Source organism: Aspergillus neoniger (genome assembly GCF_003184625.1).
Source record: "Aspergillus neoniger CBS 115656 unplaced genomic scaffold BO87scaffold_3, whole genome shotgun sequence".
In the NCBI taxonomy this organism is placed as follows: domain Eukaryota; kingdom Fungi; phylum Ascomycota; class Eurotiomycetes; order Eurotiales; family Aspergillaceae; genus Aspergillus; species Aspergillus neoniger.
In genome coordinates this window covers 366,511-386,811 of record NW_020291131.1, presented here as the reverse complement: position 1 = coordinate 386,811, position 20,301 = coordinate 366,511, and the positions used below count along the sequence as shown (strand labels likewise).

General features: G+C 49.5%; 9 protein-coding genes and 1 non-coding gene across 10 annotated transcripts; 5 read left to right on the top strand and 5 right to left on the bottom strand.

Moving 5' to 3' along the window:
* Positions 1–356: 356 nt before the first annotated feature.
* BO87DRAFT_349905 (GMC family oxidoreductase) lies at positions 357–2,582 on the top strand. Its single transcript, XM_025621046.1, has 6 exons — positions 357–445; positions 526–645; positions 700–916; positions 991–1,524; positions 1,581–2,184; positions 2,240–2,582. Exons 1-6 carry the CDS (start codon positions 414–416, stop codon positions 2,470–2,472), a joined length of 1,740 nt encoding a protein of 579 aa, XP_025484087.1. The 5' UTR covers positions 357–413; the 3' UTR covers positions 2,473–2,582.
* A 276-nt stretch (positions 2,583–2,858) lies between these two features.
* On the top strand, positions 2,859–2,930 carry BO87DRAFT_t51. Its single transcript has one exon. It is a non-coding gene; the product is annotated as a tRNA-Gln (tRNA).
* A 495-nt stretch (positions 2,931–3,425) lies between these two features.
* Positions 3,426–4,917, top strand: BO87DRAFT_129862 (YoaK family protein). Its single transcript, XM_025618037.1, has 2 exons — positions 3,426–3,942; positions 4,024–4,917. The coding sequence occupies exons 1-2, from the start codon at positions 3,720–3,722 to the stop codon at positions 4,623–4,625; spliced, it is 825 nt and encodes a 274-aa protein (XP_025484086.1). The 5' UTR covers positions 3,426–3,719; the 3' UTR covers positions 4,626–4,917.
* On the bottom strand, positions 4,865–5,906 carry BO87DRAFT_372728 (MGR2/ROMO1 family protein). Its single transcript, XM_025622360.1, has 5 exons — positions 5,760–5,906; positions 5,649–5,675; positions 5,564–5,593; positions 5,421–5,511; positions 4,865–5,332 (listed from the first exon to the last, which is right to left on the bottom strand). Exons 1-5 carry the CDS (start codon positions 5,812–5,814, stop codon positions 5,209–5,211), a joined length of 327 nt encoding a protein of 108 aa, XP_025484085.1. The 5' UTR covers positions 5,815–5,906; the 3' UTR covers positions 4,865–5,208.
* A 638-nt stretch (positions 5,907–6,544) lies between these two features.
* On the top strand, positions 6,545–9,095 carry BO87DRAFT_129910 (putative cytoplasm to vacuole targeting Vps64). Its single transcript, XM_025618038.1, has 2 exons — positions 6,545–7,834; positions 7,886–9,095. Exons 1-2 carry the CDS (start codon positions 6,713–6,715, stop codon positions 9,002–9,004), a joined length of 2,241 nt encoding a protein of 746 aa, XP_025484084.1. The 5' UTR covers positions 6,545–6,712; the 3' UTR covers positions 9,005–9,095.
* A 548-nt stretch (positions 9,096–9,643) lies between these two features.
* Positions 9,644–11,885, top strand: BO87DRAFT_403436 (fungal specific transcription factor domain-containing protein; the record flags this gene model as incomplete). Its single annotated transcript, XM_025625774.1, has 7 exons — positions 9,644–9,718; positions 9,773–9,837; positions 9,904–10,022; positions 10,206–10,804; positions 10,905–11,006; positions 11,053–11,573; positions 11,627–11,885. The coding sequence occupies 7 exons, from the start codon at positions 9,644–9,646 to the stop codon at positions 11,883–11,885; spliced, it is 1,740 nt and encodes a 579-aa protein (XP_025484083.1).
* A 42-nt stretch (positions 11,886–11,927) lies between these two features.
* On the bottom strand, positions 11,928–13,153 carry BO87DRAFT_455342 (ribonuclease P subunit p20 family protein; the record flags this gene model as incomplete). Its single annotated transcript, XM_025628628.1, has 3 exons — positions 13,008–13,153; positions 12,346–12,946; positions 11,928–12,195 (listed from the first exon to the last, which is right to left on the bottom strand). Exons 1-3 carry the CDS (start codon positions 13,078–13,080, stop codon positions 11,928–11,930), a joined length of 942 nt encoding a protein of 313 aa, XP_025484082.1. The 5' UTR covers positions 13,081–13,153.
* A 216-nt stretch (positions 13,154–13,369) lies between these two features.
* Positions 13,370–15,306, bottom strand: BO87DRAFT_403434 (uncharacterized protein; the record flags this gene model as incomplete). Its single annotated transcript, XM_025625773.1, has 3 exons — positions 13,370–14,759; positions 14,837–15,066; positions 15,286–15,306. 3 exons carry the CDS (start codon positions 15,304–15,306, stop codon positions 13,442–13,444), a joined length of 1,569 nt encoding a protein of 522 aa, XP_025484081.1. The 3' UTR covers positions 13,370–13,441.
* Positions 15,307–16,260: 954 nt separating this feature from the next.
* BO87DRAFT_403433 (uncharacterized protein) lies at positions 16,261–17,579 on the bottom strand (the record flags this gene model as incomplete). Its single annotated transcript, XM_025625772.1, has 4 exons — positions 16,261–16,587; positions 16,666–16,909; positions 16,964–17,118; positions 17,385–17,579. The coding sequence occupies 4 exons, from the start codon at positions 17,577–17,579 to the stop codon at positions 16,261–16,263; spliced, it is 921 nt and encodes a 306-aa protein (XP_025484080.1).
* Positions 17,580–18,922: 1,343 nt separating this feature from the next.
* On the bottom strand, positions 18,923–19,391 carry BO87DRAFT_393190 (uncharacterized protein; the record flags this gene model as incomplete). Its single annotated transcript, XM_025625044.1, has 2 exons — positions 18,923–19,006; positions 19,047–19,391. The coding sequence occupies 2 exons, from the start codon at positions 19,389–19,391 to the stop codon at positions 18,923–18,925; spliced, it is 429 nt and encodes a 142-aa protein (XP_025484079.1).
* Between the last annotated feature and the right edge of the window lie 910 nt (positions 19,392–20,301).

Below are 20,301 nucleotides of genomic sequence, written 5' to 3'. Positions count from 1 at the left end.
TATCAAATTACCCCGCAAGCCAAATGGCTCGTAATTCTCCTTCCACTCCTCCTTAGTGGGTCGAGTTAATCAATATGCTTCGCCACACTCGACTTCAAGTGGGGTAAGCTTTGGGATAGTGTCAGATATCGGTCGGGCTGCGTATCTCAATTGGCAGAGGAGGTTCAAGCTAGATGGTAGGTGCTGTCAAGGCGGAATACCATTCCACAATGGCGCCTGTCCTTGCAGCTGCAATGCCAGGTTTTTGCGAAGTATAGCCGCGGAATGAACTTCTGCCACCGGTCATACCAGTGTTTCCTCGTATTCTATAAATCCGAACGTGTTCGTATGGCCTTTTCTGCACTGAGGGGCTTTCTCACAGTTTGCCTACTATTATTGAGTCACCTGTTGGCTGATCGACTGCGGTGCACAACATGGAGAATTCTTTTGACTACATTATCTGCGGGTTAGTTTCACCTAGTATAGAGTGTGCTTTTTGTATGATCTTCGTCTTCACTATGGCTAATTGCTCGCTTCTACTCTCAGGGGTGGCACCTCAGGATGTGTGGTGGCTGGTCGCCTGGCTGAGAATCCGCACATAAGTATTCTTCTTATCGAAGCTGGACAGCATAATAAAGATCTCGAAAATGTCCATATGGTTGGCGGGTTCGTACGCGCATTACACTCCTAGGAATTGAGCCAGTTTTCTTACTTGATTAGCTGGGGTAATCTGCTCGACTCTACGACAGACTGGAACATTGTCACTCCGCCCATGCCAAATGTCAATAATCGGCAAGTTAAGCTCAGCAGAGGAAAATTTCTAGGAGGTTGCAGTGGTTGCAATGGGACCCTTTGCATACGCGGCAGCAAGCAAGATTACGATGACTGGGGTCTGGATGGGTGGAGTGGCAAGGAATTCTTCACGTACATGCAGAAGGTAGCTACTGTCATATCCATTCACGATAAGCAAGTGGGAATTGAGACTCTAGAAAACTAATATCTTTCTTCCAGGCCGAGACATTTCATACTAAACCCTGGTTTAAGGCGTCCGATCAGCATCATGGAGACTCGGGTCCCCTTCACGTCGAACCACATGATCTCGCGCCCATTTCCGAACGCATCATGGACTCTTTCGTTTCGCAAGGCCTTCCATTGGATCCTGACATGTTCACAACTGGTGAGACACCTCATGGGTGTGGTCATGTACCACGGTCAGTGTACAATGGCATCCGCACTACCAGCGGAGACTTCGTCACAAATGGGTACCATCGTAACAATGTTACAATAATGACAGAAACCACTGTGGACAAGATACTCTTCAAGAAGACCCCAAGTGGACCCAAAGCGGACGGTGTCTCGGTGGCAACAGCAAATGGGCGACGGACACTACATGCCAAGAGGGAGATAATCATCAGCAGTGGATCTTATTGCAGCCCTACAATTCTGATGAGGTCTGGGCTAGGTTTGAAGGAAGAATTGCAGAAACACAACATTGAATGTTTGATCAACCTCCCGGGCGTCGGGAAAAACCTCATGGATCATTTGGTAGGTGCTATATGGCAGTTTCATCTATAAGTCAGCATCTAATCAGAACTGTCCAGATCGTTTTCATGTTCTACGAGACAGAAAAGCCTGGTCTGACGACCGACCACCACGTCTACCACGGCGATAGTTTTGACAAGACCTACGCGCTTTGGAAGGAGAAAAAAGAGGGGTTTCTGTCAACCTTCCCTTTCGGCTCCTTTGCTTTCGCCCGCTTAGATGAACGTCTTAAGAATGAGCCACTGTGGAAGAATGCGCCACGACAGCCAGGCCGTGATCCCATGGGCTTGACACCCAATCAGCCGAACATTGAGCTCTTCACTACGGAATGTTACGGTGGTCCTAAGCATTACGATCAATTTCCTATTGATCACAAGCACGCATTCTCAATCATCGCCGAATTGTTCTCGCCTAGGTCTCGCGGTAGTGTGACGCTGAAATCTAAGGACCCCTTGGAGAAACCTGTAGTGGACTGCAACTACCTCGCAGACCCACTGGATCTGCTTGTGTTAACTGAAGCATGTAGATTCGCAAATGAGATCATTACCAAGGGCGCTGGGACGAAGGACATCGTGAAAGGCTCTTGGCCTCCTAATCTGACCCACCACACTTACACGAAGAGAGAACAGTGGATACCTTATGTAAAGGAACATGCGACAACTTGTATGCTCCTTTCTTCTGTCTGTTGGCATCACTCATACTGATTGACTTATACTAGGCTATCACGCTGGAGGTACTTGCGCAATGGGCCCAGATGGCGATACCAACGCTGTTCTCGATAACAAGTTGCGTGTTCGTGGCGTGACCGGACTCCGTGTGGCAGATTGTAGTGTCATGCCAACTCTGAACGGAGGGCATACTCAGATGCCTGCTTATGGAATTGGCGAGAAATGTGCGGACCTCATCAAAGAAACGTGGGCATCCCAGGCCCTCAATGTGGCGAAGCTTTGAGGTTTCCTTCCGTATTGGTGCCAACGGTGCGGCTTTGGGGACCGGCAACCGTCTGGTTCTAGTAAAGCTGTAGATTTGCTTGGATATTTACGTTATATATATGTCATGAGCTACGACGCCTTTCTCTGATGTTTAAGACTTCAATTACTTAGTTCCATAATTTCGTCCCCACTATCTTTGTCAAAAAATAGATCCGATAAATTCGCAATAAGAGACTGGAGCACCGATATGGTTATAATTTCACTCTTCTCAAGCTAGCCATCTCGCAGTAGGTGTATGCGCTGATCATCTTAATGCCTTCAAAGTCGAACAGGAAGCATCGGACGTATGAGTTTTCATATTTGCACGATCTATAGGTCCAACCTATCTCGTTCTTTCAACAACAAGGTTGTGTAGTGTAATGGTTATCACTCTGGATTCTGATTCCAGCAATCCCGGTTCGATCCCGGGCACGACCTTTTTGTATCCTTGGCATCATGGTCCGGGCCTTGAATTTTTGTTTCTCCCACCAAGTGTTTCTAATATCCTTACCTAAACAAACCTTGTCATATTTTCCTCTTCTTGCTCCAACTCCCACCTCGGCCTCAGCTACCCGATTAACAATGATATCACCCACCCGACAACCCCCTAAACACCCAATAACAACCAACTCCCGTCAGCCTTGTGGGCCCAACCGCCAATTCTACCTCAACGCTACCCACTCCTTACGATGCCGATAACCCGTCCTACCAGCCAACCCACTCCAATGCGCCATTGCCATTTGTCCGACCTCCCTTAGGGCTGTCGCAGTAAGGCTGATAGCGTGATTGCGTGCTCCCAGAAGAAAATGGCGCGTGAAGAAAAAAAAAAGAAAAACGCTGCGTTGTACAGGATATCCAGCCAGATACGTATGTTCCCAGTTTCTTTTTTTTCAATCCCGCTCGGAGATTTTCATAATAAGGGGGCTGCTCTGGTTTGCCTTCTTTCATCTGTAGTAAAGTTTCCTATCTATTTATGGAGATATTCTCCCCCCTCCTCTTAGGGTTTAGGGTGTTGAAGAGGGGGGTGGCTAGACTCTTCGAATCTTTCTTTCCATCTGTGATGGCGTTTCGTAACTTTGTCTTTTAATCTATCTTTTCTGCATGTCTTAATCCGATATAGTCGGTGGTATTATCGTTGCTTGCTTTGCCGCATGCATATATCATCTTAACTTTATCCTTGTACATATCTCATCGCCTTATTACTATATATTATACTACTGCTCAGGAATGTCAGAGCCCTTCCACCCCGCGAAATCACCGGCTCTCCCGGTCGTGGAATCCTCCACAAACACCAAGTCCCCTCAATCCCAGCAGACGAAAGTGCGCCGTTTAAGAGAGACAGTCGATAGCAACTATGCCGACATCATCTGTATCATTCTGTGCTTCGTCACGGGGCTTTGCGACAGCTCCGCGTTCAATGCGTGGTCATGCTTCTTAGCTATGCAAACCGGTACATCTCCCCTTCCCCTTTATCCCACCACCTAAATCCCTCAATCCATTACCAGAATACTAATATTGAAATTACTAACAGGAAACACCGTCGTCCTCGGCCTCGGCGCCGCCTCCCTCCCCAAAGACGACAGCGACAGCTGGCTAAAATCCATCGTGTCAATCGCCAGCTTCGTGACCGGCTCATTCATATTCAGTTTCGTCGGCCGACACCTCGGCCCCGCCCGTCGCGGCACGCTCTTCGCCTCCTTCATGGTGCAAGTGATTCTCATCGTGATTGCCGTCTCCCTGATCCAGTCTGGACTTATCGCGGAATCCGAAGCCGATGTCATCTCTGGCCACCACCATGGCGGCAAGCTCCTCGAGCTGATTCCCATTGGCTTGTTGGCCTTCCAGTCCTCCGGGTCTATTAATAGTACGCGCTCGTTGGGATTTAATGAAATCCCGAGTGTGGTTATCACGAGTGTGTATTTTGATATTGCGTCGGATAAGAATATCCTGGCTGTGCAGAATGTTAAGCGGAATAGGAGAATTGCGGGCGTGGTGGCTCTGTTGATTGGGGCTATTGTGGGCGGTTGGTTGAATAGGAGTGCTGGCGGGATGGCGTCGACTTTTTGGTTGGCGGCTGGGATTAAGTTCCTTATTGGGTTGGGGTGGTTGGTTTGGATGCCTGTTAGGAACTAGTAGGTTGTTGGATGAGGGTGGGTTGGGGGAGTGGTGTGATCACTTGGGGTATGGTGGTTAGTGAGGTATGTATGCGGTGTGTGTATGTAGGGAGGGAGTGCGATTGTATAGTATTTTGTTTGGGGGGCGTTGTTGTATAGATGGATGGGTAGGCATGATTTTGGAAAAATAGAAGGTATAGATTTCTTTTTCATGCTTATTTGCTGAGTAGCGTGGGTACAAATATAATCGCTAGTAGCATCATACTTCACAGATAGAAACAGCAAAGTTCAGTTGATGATAAAAATAGTAAGAATATACCAGCACATGCTATGTATGCATCATTCATGACTTCCATTATGATTAACACAACCGGTCCGGGACGCTCAATACATTGCAAAGCATCAGGTGACTAGCGGACAGGGTTGAGTTGCCCTTCGATATGTACATGATACTGCCACTGCTGCTCTGCTCTGTCTTGCGTCTCGGCGATTAACATGTCATTCCTTGTTCCATGTTTCAGGATACGCTATCGTACAGTCTTCCTCCACCTCACAAAGCCCACATCCCTCAATTGGTATAATTCCATCTTCTCATCAAGTATTTAGTCGCGCATAGGGCGCAGAGGGCTCTGACGGGGGAGCATCATCGGGGGTCCGCGGGCGCGGAGCCAGGCGTCGTTGTGAGGACCTTCGGTACGAATAACGCTGCCGATGGACATGAAGAGACTATCAAAAGGTGTGGTTAGTATCAAGCAGTCGAACATACAGAAGCGATGAATAGACGTAGAATCGCAAGGAATCGCGCAGAACATACCCAAAAGTAGCACCAGAACCAAGCATGTATTTACCCAGGGTACGCATAACACCGTTAGGTCCAGCTCCGTACTGGAAGATGGTGACAGTTCCTGCTTCAGATTAGTCGGGTTCAAAGGAGGGGTTGCGTTTGTATAGACGGACCGATGATGAAACCCATGATACCTCCAACAGCTGTTGGAAAAGGATTAGTACCGTAATAACTAGCATGCAAACTTGTTCAACCTACTGGATCCCATCATGGCACCCATCTTCACTGTAAATAAAGTCAGTAAATCAGTACGGCAGATTGAGCGAAACTCATCCAGCTGGTGAATGGCATGGGGTCCGGATAACTAACTCTTCTCAAAGGTAGAGGGACCATGCCCTTGAGGGGGACCAGCAACGACAGGCATGTTGAATGATAGTTAATAAATATACAGTGAGCGCAAAGAATTTGACAGCACAAGACCAGTTTCCCTCAGACGGTCGATTCCTCCGGCTTCAGTCTTCTAGAGTCGGCAGCAAAGCTCCAACGGTGGGCGCATCGAAACCCGAGGCCCAGAAGCACGTGACACCGCCTGCCGTATTGAGAACCAAAGATCCGTGCGGTGTTACCTAAGCACACGTGTGTTCACACGTGATTTTTGGCCTCAGGCGTAGGGAGACGAAGGAAGCCGTGAGCTGATCGGCTCTTCTCTCCCGCCGCAAGTTGGTGGCTCTCCCCATGAAGTCTGCTCCTGAATCGTCTGATCCAGTGCCTCGACTTACTTTTTCGGCGGCTTAGGAGCCTGTGCAAGGCGGTAGTTCCGTCTCGTGCCTCCGTCTTCGTCGCTGCCCGGTCGCTTGGTCCGTTCACTCCTCGGTTCGGGCCAAGACCTCCACGCCTCCTTGGTCAGGACTGAAGCGCCTTCTTGCCTCACCATCAGATCCCTTTTTAGACTCAACTGTTCATACTCATCCTGCCGTGGTAAGTTTGACTTGCTAGCTGTTGGGTCTCGCATGGCACTTGACGATGGCAGGCGCTGTTGCGTCGATGCGGAAACGGACTCGATGTTTATATGAGGGTCGTCCGGACAATTGCTAACGTGACCTCTCACCAGCCGAACGGACTGTATTCACGATATTTCCGCGCGCCTACCGTCGCTACCAACATTTGTGCCTTCGAGGTCCGTCGCGACGGGCACTCACGGGCGGTTAGCATCCGAACGCTTCTCCTTGCATACGTTGACGATCCTCTTTTTCCGTTGAGCGGACGAGCGCCTATGAGATAGAGCTCCTTTCCATCACACCCACCATACACTATCCTTCTCCATGACTGCTGTGGCATCACCACCTAGTGTGCAATCGGGCCCTCACTTGGGATGGTTCGACTCTGGTAACGGAGGACAAGGTGCTCTGTCTTCAATGGACGCGGAAGACGTCTCACGAACATTTTTGCCGCGAAGGACTGTTCAGAGATCGAATTCCTCCTCTTCCCTAGCATCTACTTCATCAACCTCAACCGCTATAGTCACGCCGCAACCCTCTAATGCGGGACACGTGAACAACGTCGAACACGCTACATGGTCAGCAAAGAAGAAATCCTCAAGAAATAACTGGACAACTTCTAAGTCAGAGCCGGTGGCTGGGCTGAGCAGCGCCCGCTCCCAGGCTATGCCGGCCTTTTCTTCGGGCCCAGGAGCCTCTTCTACTATGACCGCGATTCACCAGCCGTCTTCCATTGTTCCATCTCAACACATGCTTCAAGCATCACAACAAAATGGCGTACGCGCCGCGAGCGCACCAGCAGGCGATCCTCCCGCCATTCTCACACTCTTACCCATCAACGGTACCTTCGACAAGAAGCAGATTAACGTACCCTTCTATCCGGACCTACTACGCATAGGCCGCCAGACAAACGCCAAGACTGTGCCAACCCCGGTGAACGGTTACTTTGATTCCAAGGTGCTGTCTCGACAGCACGCCGAGATCTGGGCAGACAAGAGCGGAAAGATCTGGATCAGGGATGTCAAGTCGTCAAACGGTACATTCGTCAATGGGCAGCGGTTGTCTCCGGAGAATCGCGAATCAGAACCCCATGAGCTTCGCGAGAACGATACCTTAGAACTCGGAATTGATATCGTCAGCGAGGATCAGAAAACGGTTGTTCATCATAAGGTTTCCGCCAAGGTTGAACATGCCGGTGTATACAGCAGCATTCCGAATATCTTGGACCTCACACTAGGCGACTTGGATCCTGCTTCTGGAAATGGACTGCTCCCGTCTCCCCTTAGTCAACCGATGTCACATCTCAGAGGACGATCGGGAAGCACCATGAGCAACCGCAGTGCTCAGAGTGCAGCCAGCAGTCAATTCAACGCAATACAACAACAACGTCAGATGAACTATTGGAATTCCCCTATATCTATAGAACAAGTTGTCAAGCGACTTACGGTATGTCATCAAGGTCACATTCGCAGCGAGCTTGCTCTAACACGATTTCAGAGTGAAATGAAACAGGCTAAACAACAGTCACAAGAGCTCCGGCAAACGGACGAGTTCTTGACTACTATAATGAAACCTGGATATGCGGAGAAGGAGAAACCGAAGCCTTCACCAGCGGATAATAATGCACCCCGTCCAGTTAATGGGCGGCCAAAGATGCCTCGCGTAGATTCCTTCTCTCGCTTTTCGGACCCTCCAGCTCCCCCACCGCAGCAACCCTTGCCCGAAAAGCCCGATGCTTTGCCGCGGAACGGCACAGACGCCCTATCGCCGTTGAAGCGATCCGAGACAGAAAAGTCTAAGCTTGGCCCGAACTCGCCCGTTACACGTGAAAATAGCCAGATCTTGTCTCTCATTGAGGCTCTGTCCTCCGCCAAAAGGGAGCTCGATAGCCAGGGTGCTCGTGTTAAGGAGCTAGAAGCGTTGCTGATTCAGGAACGAAATGCTCGTGAATCTGCCGAGGAGAAGGCCCGGAGCTTGGAGATGAAATCCATTCAGCCTGCTCCAGGCCTCACCGCAGATGCTGAAGCCGAAGACAGCACTAAGAACTTGACTGAAATGGAAGAGCCAAAGACTACGCTGCCGGATGCCGAAGCTTCGATCGATTCTGATGCACCCGCTTCTGAAAAGGAGTCCTTGGCAGAAAGTCAAACAGATGTTTTACAACGTCGTCTCGAGTCAATGATACTGGAGATGGAGGAGATGAAGAAGCAAGTCACAATGTTCAAAGACCGGGCAGAAGTCGCGGAGAATGAGACTGTTGAGGCGCGGAAGTCGCTGGCGGAGATGATTGAAACTCTGCGGCAAGAGCGCGCAGAGCGTGCTCAGGGCAAAGTAGTGTCTGGTGCGCAGACAGATGCTCCTGCTCCTGCCGGTTCTCCATCTGAGCCACAAGAGTCCGCCGAAGAGAAGGGCAGCGTGTGCGCTGAGCAACCACAGCTCACTGCGACGCCGTCAGCTACAAAAACGGTGGATAACGCAAACACGACGTTTGCGACACAATCACACCGCCACGACGTCTTAGAGCAATCCAGTCCTTTTGCTTCTATGCTTGGAGTGGTGCTCCTCGGCGTTGGGCTGATGGCTTACCTGAACAGCTGGCAGAAGATGGACAAATGATCATTTTGGCTAGCACATCATGCCTTCTGCTGGCGCATGACATAAATTGTGCATTCGATAACACCTTGAAAAGCTCGTCTTGTTCTTCAAGTTACTAACCTTCGATCCTTCCTTCATACCTTTTCTTTCTGATTCTCCGCTGGTTCTATTTCATAGTTTGTCCCACCTTGTATTCTGCTCCGATGCTCAGCAGGGATTGTGCGCTGGGTCTATGGGTCGATTTTTCTTCTTTATCCGTTATTTCCGTTTATTCCCTCTTCTTGCCCCCCTCTTATGTGCAGTTATCCTTTTTGCATAACTTGCATGACCCTCCCTCACTTTTCTTGTTTGTTCCTAGATATCACTCCTCGTGGGCACCATGTTGTTCCAGTAACGAATTCCTGGCAGCAGTGGGATTTATTTCTATGTCGATGCCTCTTTCTCACGGGCAGAAGCAGGTCGTGTAAAAGGCTCACCCGCCTTTGTGTATTAGTCTATCATAGCATACTCCTTTTTCCAGCCGAGCGATGAATGACCATCTCATGCTTTTCTTGTTTTCTTTGACGACCTATACCCGGACGATTCTCATTAAATAAATGCGTATGCTTTTTATATAGTTTCATAGTTGGATTGTTTGAACCTCGTAGTAGTATCTTCGCAATGGCGACCTCACGTGATGCGCCCCATACATTGATCGCCGCTGCCATCCGACGGGTTTCTAGTAGCTACAACCAAGTACAGCTTGCTGTTGTTCCCGTCCAAGCATGCAGTCAAGACCGTCTAGTATAGCGAAACCTCGGCCCAAGCGTCGGCAGCGAATTTGTCGCGCTTGTGATGCCTGCTACAAGAGGAAGGTACAGATTACTACCTATTCACAATGCCTTACGTTGTTTGTCCACCCCGATACTAACCCAATCTAGATTCAGTGTGATGCAGCAACGCCACGCTGCAATTGGTGCCATCACCATGATCTTCCTTGTACTTTCAAACGCAACCAGGAACGTATCCAGGAACGCTCTAGATCCCATGACTCTCCAAGGTACTGTTTCTCAATGTAGTTCTGTTTATATACTGACTCGTCTAAGCTCCCAACGGATTAGTTCCACCGAAATACCGCTTGCTTCACAAGGTAAACAAACATATTATGCCCTTTCAACCATCATATTAGTTTGTTTGAGGCTTCGCGTTTGTTCGAGGGAGACACTGATCATTCTGTGGATAGGTGTAGATCTGAATCATCAATCGGGCCCGCCATTAAGACAAAGTGGACCGGACTTGACCTTTACTCTTACAGTCGGGCCCCAGAACAATCTCCATGTCGGAGGACATGCTCTCGGGAATTTATGCACTTTCAATGGCCTGCCATTTTTCTCCGCTACTGGCCGCCAGTGGATTAAGGAACGCACCGGCGAAGATGTAAAGCTTGAGTATACGTCACCAAGGCCATCGATACTCGACCCGTCAACGCCCAATGGGGTCGCGCATGCAGTACCGCTTCCGGACAAGGGAATTCTGTGTCAGCTGCATGACGAGTGGAAGAATTCAATCCTTTCCAGAATGTTTCCGTTTGTAGACCGAGTGCTCCTTGAATCAACTGTCGCTGCCGCCTACCATAACGAAACGAGTGTCTCATCGCCTGGTGCTGACAGCGCTAGGGCCTGCATTCATGCGTTCACGGCAACCTGTGTACATTCCGCAGACCAGCAACATGGGCATAGAGTAGTACATACAGAGGACCATCTTCAGACCGCCCACGACTTGGTCCCCCGGATGCTGCACGAGTCTGTTACCATAGATGGCCTGCAGGCCGTTCTGATGATAGTAAGTTTGACAACCTCGCACTGATGTACGGAAGATGAAAGGGAACGTTAGGGTGGGAAGTGAGAAAGGCAGGCAGGTGCTAAAAATCATGCAAAATCAGAGTCTTTGCTCCTTGGTAGTCACAGGGAATATCCTGATACTCGAGATGTTACTCACATCTGCGATACGCTTCGTCTTCCATCTAGATGGTCACCTTGCCCCAGTCTACATCGACGACGACCAGTTCAGGAGGAGCCTGCATGTCCGAGAATTATTTTTGGATATGTTATATCATGGATAAGGAGTTTAGTCTACGCGCGGGTCATCCTCCGTGCCTGGATGAGAGTCAGTGCGACCTCACACTCCCTGATATCCACCACACTGCGCCAGAATTTCTCGCAGGCATACGTCTTGCCATGCTTCAATCTGAGGTGTATCATCGATTATACTCCTTGAAAGCTTTGCGCCAGACAGATGCCCAGTTATTGGGCGCTATTCGCGATCTCGACAGCGCCTTGGAAGTTTGGAGAATGTCTGTTCCCACCAACTTTCGGCCACGCCTCATTGATCGGGAAACAAACGCCATGGACACTCCAAATACAATCTTTCAGTTACACTACCTGTACTGCATGAGTATGATACATCAAGCAAGTGGAAGATGCTCTGCCTGGGTCCAGAATCACGATACATCTGAAGCGGGATCGAGTCTCGCTATCAGCGTTGAAGCCAGTCGATCGATGCTGCAGAAGTTCCTAGACGACCGTCTTGATTTCAATAAGACTAACTTGAGGTAAGCATCGGTTGTGAAAAGTTCATTATCTTTATCATTAACATGTTATACAGGTTTACTCTTCCCTATTTCCTGACAGCTATCTGTCATCTTTTTTCTAACATTCTTTTTAATCCAACGCACGGTGGCATTGATGACGACTTGGAACTGTTCATGTCAGTGCCAACTCATATCAGATCACGCGTACCGCCAGAAATTCCGAGATTGTCGGCTTATCACATCAAGCTCTTCGAAAACTTCGTGATGGAATTAGGACGCCTTGCTAGTAGTGCTATTAACAAGGCGCGAGCAGGATCACAACATATGAACTAAGTGTTGCTTCAGATGTGAACAGCAATTTGATTTTCAGTAACACTAGACCGCTAGAGGGGTTGCCGTGCCGTTGTACGTGAAGAATACCCATACTTCGATGAGATCAATGGCCGACCATGCTTGTGTGTTGCTGCTGAGCGCCCGATGCATGTGGATGCTGGGTAGACGCTGCGTGACCGGGAGAATCTTCCAAGGCAGCCGGCCTGCCGTCGTCGTGACACCGGAAAAGCGCACAATCGGCACAAGGTCTAGATCCATTGCGGCTGTTCGAGGGGCCGGAAAGCGACTGAAGCCGGACTGGGCTTGCCGGCTGAGTTGCATCAGCATCTGCATGAATGCTTGGCCATGGCGCCCGCAAGAGGAGGGACTTATCCGCCTGGCTGGTATATTCAGTAGCGTGCCGCCTGGATCCGTATCGTCCATCTCATTTCCTTTCCATACCATCTCACGGAAACCTCACTTCAACGAAACCGCCACCTCCACCATATTCACCCACCTCGTCCTAGTCTCGGGCAGCTCTTCCTCGCGCTCCAACCGCGCAACGGCTCTCTTTCTCTTTCGCATCGCTGACTTGGATAAATCACCATTCCCATCCTTCAGCTTCGCTTCCTCAACCTCCTTTTTCAACCTCTCACTCTCCTCCACCGCCTTCTTCCTCTCTTCTTCATCCTCCACCACATCGTCGACCACAAGAACACTCCCCGTCTTCACGCTCACAGTATACTCCTCTCCCCTCGCCTCAAACCACTTCCCCACCTTCAAGGCCCTCTCCATTGCCCGTCCCGTAGCCTTCACAAACACCTCCTCTTTCTTCAGCGCTTCGTTACTCTGCGCCAATTGTGCGATTTGATTCCTTCGGTCGCCCTTCTTTCCTTTGTTGTTTTCGCTGAGCAATTTTGCTGTGGCGCGGTTCTCCGCCGCCCGAAGGTACTTCTGGACGCGCTTGACGACGCCCATTGTGGGGGAGCTGGATGAAACGTAGATGGTTTTGGGAGATGATGAGCCCGAATACGGGGAGGGAGTGGAGGGATGTGGAATGGGGCGCTTTTGGACTTTCACATCTGCATTGCGTAGCAGGTTAGTGGGATTGTCGCGAGAAAGAGGCGGAGGGAGGAAGCTTACGTTTGGGGAGTTTTGGCATCTTCTGGTTCTTTTTCTCGAATTCGAGGGTTTTAGTTAGTGGAGCAGGCGTCATGTTGGCGGTAGTAAGAGGTGTATTCGAGGTCGCTGGTAACAAGACACGAGTGGGTTGTTGTATACAGAGATGAGGGACCGAAGAGGAGCGAAGCAGCGATAAAGTAAAGTGATGGAATTGGGAAAATGAGGTGCCATTCCAAATGAGGTTAGCGCGGTCAAGTCGTGGTTCTTATCGGGCTTATCGCTGACATTCCCTCTTTTGGAAATTCCCATTGTATTCCAATCATCATCATTCATTCTCGTATGTCACATTAAGAGAGTATCAAAATTGACGGCATTCTACTAAACCAAATCCCAAACGCCATAGCTTTTGTACAGTCTTACCATATCTCCCGCCCCTACGCCACCCCAACTACCAATCAGTACGCAGCCTGCAACTCAGCTTTCGGCTCCTCAGCAGAGGAAAACAGCGCCCGCATCTTCTTCTTACGGCTCTTCTTCCCCAGCTTCTTCCCATTAACATTGACATTCTCGGCCGGAGGAACATTCTCAGTCGCGGCAGTCTCCTCCGTCACTGACCGCTGCATCTCAGGGTACTCCGGAACGGGATCTTCGATCGGCGGCGGCGGCTGCTGCTCAGGAACAGCAGTAGGCTTCTCCGGCGTCGCTCCATCATGCATGTCGTTCCTGTACCAGTCCCTATCCTTGGTCGCCCAGTTGCGCCATGCGCCCCATCGCTCAGTGACAATGTCTTTCTCTAGCGCGTGCGACTTCGTCTCTGGCTCTGGGCTGAGCTCCTCGACGATCGTCTCTTCAGTCGGGGCATAGCGCTCCTCCTGTTGTTGCGCTTCGGGGACGTATACGTCGTCTGTCAGCTCGGGGAAAGCCTCCATGTGTTCTCTTGTGGTGGTGAGGGGGTGCTCGTCCTGGATTGAGTCCGGATATCCTGCTTCCGAGGGGGCGCCTTCGGAGGGTTGTCTGTCTGACATAGTTTCCTCGATGAAGATCACCGCTTTGTTATAGTTTCGTCCGGGGCTGGTGGGCGTGGGTTCCATATATCCACCATTACTGATCTCATGATCTTGCTCTTCCCTGTGGCTCACGTCCTGGTCATCATGATGGTGGTACCCATTTATCCTAGGATACTGCTTCAGCTCCGACAACTTCGCCTCGTAAATAGCTACCATGGCCTGCACCAAGCACGTCACGAACCCGGGTTCCGCGCCGAGGAGGTACTGGAATCGCGGGCTCTCGAAGAGATCTTCATCTTCATCGAACGCCACGGCGAGACGGCTCCGTATATACACGCTGAAGAACCACTGGTCCCAGTCCGGGACCTTGGTGATGGCTTTTCTGGCCACGCTGAGGACGTCGAAGATGGAGAGGTCTTTGTCGAGCTTTTGCATGTATTTCTTGGATAGGGTTAGTAGGCCGCTTAGCTCGTACTTGGATGCTGCGGCGTAGGCGAGCACGCTGCGGCGGTACTCGGTCTTGGTCCAGTCGCCGCTGTGGCGGAGGGTTTGGTACGTGCCGGTGTGTAGGTAGTGGACGATCGTGTGGGTGATGTCGTCGTCGATGTCTGGGAGGGCGATGCAGGGGGTTGTTCGGGTGATGAAGTTCGGGTAGGTGCTTAGGATGTCGGCGAAGACGGGGGATTGCTTGAGGTAGTATTCTGGGATGGAGAATTTGCGTTCGCTGGGGCCGAGGAGGACGACTACGAGGCGGGTTTCGTAGGGGCTGTGCGGTGCCGATGATGTATGGTTAGTAGGTGGTTGTGATAGGTGGAGGAGGAGGAGGAGGAGGGTGATACTCACGATAGCTCGGGCTGCTCATACTCCTCGAGATCGTCGTCGAACTCGGGCTTCACGTTAGGAGTATATCTAGCAGACATGTTGCTGGTGTTGCCGCCGGCGACCATGTCTGTAGCCGTACTTGCAGTAGTGGTGGTAGTAGAAGTAGTAGACTTATCCCAACTAATACTAACACTAACGCTCAAATCTTCTTCTTCTTCTTCTTCAGCCGAGAAATAGTAATGAAAGATGACCTCCAGAATGTCGAAGTATGGGTTCAAGTCAAACGGTCAAGCAGCAGCACGATAGTTGCTAACACGACCGGACCAAAGTAACGGAGAAAATTCACTACAGATTCTAAAGATGCAGCAGCAGGGGGGAACACGCAGGATATACCTAACTCTACCCTCCTCTTCTTACCTCCCCCTCCAGCTATGCATTATTCACTTAGTGAGTAAGACATCAACTCATACCCTATGAGCTGTCCACCCCATGATGATTTCCACTGGGCCAATGACACGACAACACATCAAGCTGGAGGTGCTTGAAACCCAATGCAGTCCATTCCAGGTGCCATGTTTCATCTGGTGGTTTGGGTGGAGAAGATGGTATAAGCTTGATGTGTTGGCGGTTGTTGAGGGTGGGTTGTTATTGGGCAGATTTGGGCGTGAGTGATGCTAAAAAGGCACCGGGTAGGAACTTGTCATCCCCACTTGGTTACTGGCGGGAGAATAGGCATGTCATTGTTGCTGTTGTTGCTGCTGCTAACGGAGAATTTTGTTTAGTTGGGTGGGGTGGATTGAAAGGGGAATTTTCTCCACTTATTGCCATGACAGTCGTGCGTTTTGTTGTGGTGGGATTTGATTCTCTTGGTCTGGGTTGGGAGAAATGAACGAGTACTTAGTTGCGGTGGTGGGGATTCTGCACACTAAATATCCCCGACGATAGTGATACTTAATAATCACTCTTCTCAAATGCGCAATCTAGAGCATAGATTTGGTAGGAGCTTCAACAGTCAAAATCTCAGCTTTGTATAATTTTGTACTGACAGATTAATCGAGAATTGAGTCTTATAAAACCACAGAAAGTTTCCCTTAAGGAAGAGAAACTATAGAACGTGATAGTTCTATCATTATTTCTCTCATATACATCTAAATATTTCACTGCTTAACGTTGATTCAATCAAAAATAGAATCCAACCAGCCCAAACTCTCCCCCGAAGGCAGCGTGATTCCTGCTGGAAGGAAAATGCAGCTGAGGGGCATGCTATGCACCACAGGGCTGCTGTTGGGGTGTTAGGATGTTACTTGTAGGTATAATAATACCATCAAAATATACTATAAGAAACTCATGAATAGCCAAATGAAGTCTCTTTTTTTTAAAAAAAAAAAAATTGCAATGGGGCCTGAATATGGAGAAATGCCGGGTGTCTTTCCAACGGCTACTGGTTACGAGCCAAACTTGTTCGGACCCCCAATAGCAAATTCATACTCCCCCCAGTTTGCAATAAAGCCCTCTGCGACACTAGCATGGGATATTCTGTGGAATAAGTCGGGTTTCGCGGAATGCCGTTCAACGATAATCAGCACAATGGGATCTGCGAATCTCAAGCAAGGCTCCGCACCCGGTACAATCCATGCTCTTCTGCCGATTGTGATTGCATAATACCGACTATGTCCTTTATTCGAAGAATCGAGGACCCATGCCCCATTCTGAGCAGATATGTGATTCTCAGATGAGCTTGAACCTTCCTCGCTTCGAACTAGGGGGAATGCCTGGCTTTTGAGATGCAAATAGCCTTGACTATCGAGCGTAGCTGAGCGTGCCGGCAATATTATGTTCATCACATTCACCAGTTCTTCGATATTCGTCAAACCGGTTGCTGTTTGAATAGTGCAGCCTCCACTTTCCGAAGTGTTTGGAATTGAGGGAAAGCTAGACATGAAGGGACATGGATTTAACTCGAGATATGCCCCAAGCCATGCAGCAGAACTACCTTTCTGCAGCGCAGCCGAGGCCAGGGTCAGGGTTGCTCCCACCCGGTCATCCCGATGAAATTTGCTGGGACCTAGGCTCACGCCGAACAGTCCCATGATACTAAATACCATGTCAACTGGCCGAGAAGAGCTTCGTATCCATGTTGCCTTTCACAGAGCCACTTGTAGTTTGTCGCTGTCAACCTCACCCAAGTCATTTGGCTTTGATGCCTCTGAGGTAAGCCAAAGAAGATATGCTTGATCCCATGTAATGGTCTGCATTCGAAAGCGGATCTCAATCCTATCCTCCTCATGATCCGAGAATTCTAACTTACACGTCAGTAGGATATTTCAAGGTAAGAAACAATGTACCATTCAACATGCCTTTAAATCGAGACGAGCCGGGCTCTGATAGAGAGCCCTCGCTGAAGGATATGCAGTCGATTCCGCGTAGTCGTGAGAGTTCTTCTTGTACTACATCGTACCCAGGATCCCCGGGGCGACGCAATTTTAACTTCACCCAGAACCCTTTGCGGACCGCCACAACTAAACCCTGCAATGATAACGCACCCGAATGGAATGGCTCTTGTTCCGACAGGTTCGCAGTTACTACCGCCGTACCAGTCCGGAAATTTCCATTGAAACACAACCAGCACAACTGGTGGAGCAATCGCTTCCTGTAGCGTCCAAGCTCGCTGAGCCCATGTTGATCGCTCTGTCGGATCGATCAGTCTTCCCAGGCCACCAGGAAGAACTAGGCACACGGCACAACTCCTGTAGATATCGAACATATGCCGGATTTGCCAATTTTTGTCTTCTTTATCCTGCTGCTTTATACACAAGCGGTCTATCCACAACAGATTACAAGGGCCTATTATATGACGATATTGTTTCGCAGCCCGGCAGCAAGTCCTCAAAACATTTACACTGATCGACGCGCCACTTTCGGCACCTTTAACTGAGAATTGGCCAAGTGACGGGGGCACGAGAGGAGTCAGGCCCTGCCATGGGTAAGAAATCGTCGCAAATTGGTTCTCGTTGGTTGATAGAGTTAAGAAGGTAGTGATTTCCAGGACTTGGTCGTTGAGTAACGAGTCAATGACTAGGAAGCGGAATCGTTTCGCAACCAACTTTGACAAATCGAGCGTTGCCCCATTAAGCTCCGACAAGGGCTTTCTGAACTCACAATATTGCGGCATTATCTGAGTGGCTCGTGATGGGGACCCACACTCAGTTGTTCTCGTCATATTATCTTGTATAGAGTGGGGATTTCGAAGGTCCCTTTGTTCGATTGAAAAAGATGTGAGGATACCTCACTAGCCACATTGGAAGTGTAGTCCAAAATGCTTCTAGCATGAGGCTTCGTGGTTTATAACAACCTTAAGGATCTGCGGAAATTTGGGCCGCAACACTTTATGCAAGCCACGTCGAAATTTCATAAAGGTGCATGGTAGTCATATTTCCAGACCTCACTGGGCGACCGATCTAAGTGGGCCCGATATGCATGGTTCTTTAGGGAAAATGTAGTTGAGTAGTTAACTAGTAACCTATTTCCTAGGCGGATGACAAAGCAATTCGCCGTGGAAATCAAAGAAAAGGAGATAATCTTGGGTAGAAGCCACTCAATTTAACTTATCTTAAGTCTAGAATATAAAGTTGGTGGGTTCCTGACAGGCAAGAGACATGGCCTGCATTTGTAGTCGATCAAGGTCATCCTTTGAACTCTCAGTAGATGGTCGGTCACCTGTGGAGACACTCACGTGCTGCTATTAACCAGTATCAGCATATAAGTCCATTTATGAAAAGTAGCATCTGCAATGGGTAGGATGGCTGCAGTGTCGATCACATGTCTTGTCTACCCATAATTGCTACATCTGCCAGTACTCTCTGTGTATGATAGTTGATTGTATATGCTAAGTCTTAAATAACTTCATAAGCCACGTATTCATCGTAGCACGTCATAACAGTCGTCACATCATTATGTCTCGTAAACGCTCTCGAATCAGATCATAACTCCATCCCAAAAATATGTAACCCCGGTACACCATGCACCGATATACCATCAAAAAGCCGAATGCATTCGTAGATTATCTCTCGTCTGCGAATTCCGAAATATTCCTTTGCCTTTTCAGTCCTAAAATCGTTGCAAGAACCCCGCGTCGTTTCGATCGTATAGTCGTTTCTGGGCCATGTGCTTCCACACGCACCAGTCCATGATCTGAGGGTTTGTCTGTTGTGGTAGTACGCCGGCTTCGCACCATGGTCTTGACAGCGTTGGTGATCTGCGTCCGGATGGGCGGAAACTCAGACTCCTCGCTTGTAGGCGCCAGATCTGGATCATCTTCGTAGGTCTCTTTCATGACTCGGGCATTGTCTTCTTGCGCCGCTTTTACGCAGCGGATGAGGATGTTGTGGTGGCCTAGACAGCGGCGAAGATCGGGAGTTTGAGATGCAGCTTCACGTTGCAGCTTGCCGTGGGAAATGGCTGCCAGCTTTCCTGGCATGGCCGGTCGGTTTGTGAGTTGAGAGATGCCCGCACTGAGGCGGGGTGCCCGACGGACTACCGTCGTGGGCAGGTGGAGGAATTCTGCAACTGCAGACATGGTGTTGAGGGGCTGTGGAGACGGATGGTCTTTGAATTAAACAAAATTGTATCAGATGAATGCATTTGACTGGTGATCTGGATTGCAGCGTGGGCGACACGATGCATTATATACTGAATTCCCTGCACTTGTTGAGACAAAGAAAATCGCAGCAAATTACCCAAAAAGGAAAGAGTAGGCCAAAGCCGTCGTATGCTGGAATAAAGATTCGTCAACCCGTGGGGAGAGAAGAAGCTCGACCATGGATGAAACACGTAATCCTGGCCTGTCTGTCGCTGGACTCCAAGTCACAACGTCAGTCATAACCTAAACATTGCAGTCCTAGTAGGGCCTGGAATGCCACGCGGCGTCGCTCCCTCTTTTCTCCCTGCTGAGACGGTCTTGCTCGGGGTGGCTTTCAGCCAGGGTGGCCACTTAGTCACTCTGGAATTCTCGAGTTCATGGATCGACATTACCATTCCCTTGGTAGGATCAAGCCCGTCATCCCCCTTCCCAGGCTTTCCATTTGCATGTTGACTCGCCGTCACAGCGTAAGTCACAGCGTAAGTACCTTTTCTCGAGTCAGATAAGTTCCTGTGCCCTGGTTCGTTCCCCGGTCACGTCTAGGTCCCCCAAAGCATGAAACCCCGCGACAGGTTCCAGCGGCAGCACATTCCGCCTCTCATATCGTCCGTTGGAATCTTAGGTAATGAGTGATGAAGCATTATGCGTTGAAACACTAGTCTTCTCCACCATGATTCATGGAGATACCGTCATTGATCGTGAAATTAATAGCATCATGACTGGAGGAGCTCATGATGAAGGATAATTCCATCCCTTTGCCACTGATTTGCTAGTAATTCAATATTTCGATGCTGAATGGTATGCTAAGTAAGTGTTTCTCTTGCTCTCATGGCCTGTTTCTCTGGTC

Coding starts and splice junctions, on each gene's coding strand:
- BO87DRAFT_349905 (XM_025621046.1), top strand. CDS start 414: ATGGAGAATTCTTTTGACTACATTATCTGCGG. Junction 646..699: donor AATGTCCATATGGTTGGCGG/GTTCGTACGCGC, acceptor TTACTTGATTAG/CTGGGGTAATCTGCTCGACT. Junction 917..990: donor TCTTCACGTACATGCAGAAG/GTAGCTACTGTC, acceptor TCTTTCTTCCAG/GCCGAGACATTTCATACTAA.
- BO87DRAFT_129862 (XM_025618037.1), top strand. CDS start 3,720: ATGTCAGAGCCCTTCCACCCCGCGAAATCACCGGCTCTCCCGGTCGTG. Junction 3,943..4,023: donor CTTCTTAGCTATGCAAACCG/GTACATCTCCCC, acceptor AATTACTAACAG/GAAACACCGTCGTCCTCGGC.
- BO87DRAFT_372728 (XM_025622360.1), bottom strand. CDS start 5,814: ATGCCTGTCGTTGCTGGTCCCCCTCAAGGGCATGGTCCCTCTACCTTT. Junction 5,594..5,648: donor GGGTGCCATGATGGGATCCA/GTAGGTTGAACA, acceptor CTTTTCCAACAG/CTGTTGGAGGTATCATGGGT. Junction 5,333..5,420: donor GGTTCTGGTGCTACTTTTGG/GTATGTTCTGCG, acceptor ACCTTTTGATAG/TCTCTTCATGTCCATCGGCA.
- BO87DRAFT_129910 (XM_025618038.1), top strand. CDS start 6,713: ATGACTGCTGTGGCATCACCACCTAGTGTGCAATCGGGCCCTCACTTG. Junction 7,835..7,885: donor AAGTTGTCAAGCGACTTACG/GTATGTCATCAA, acceptor ACACGATTTCAG/AGTGAAATGAAACAGGCTAA.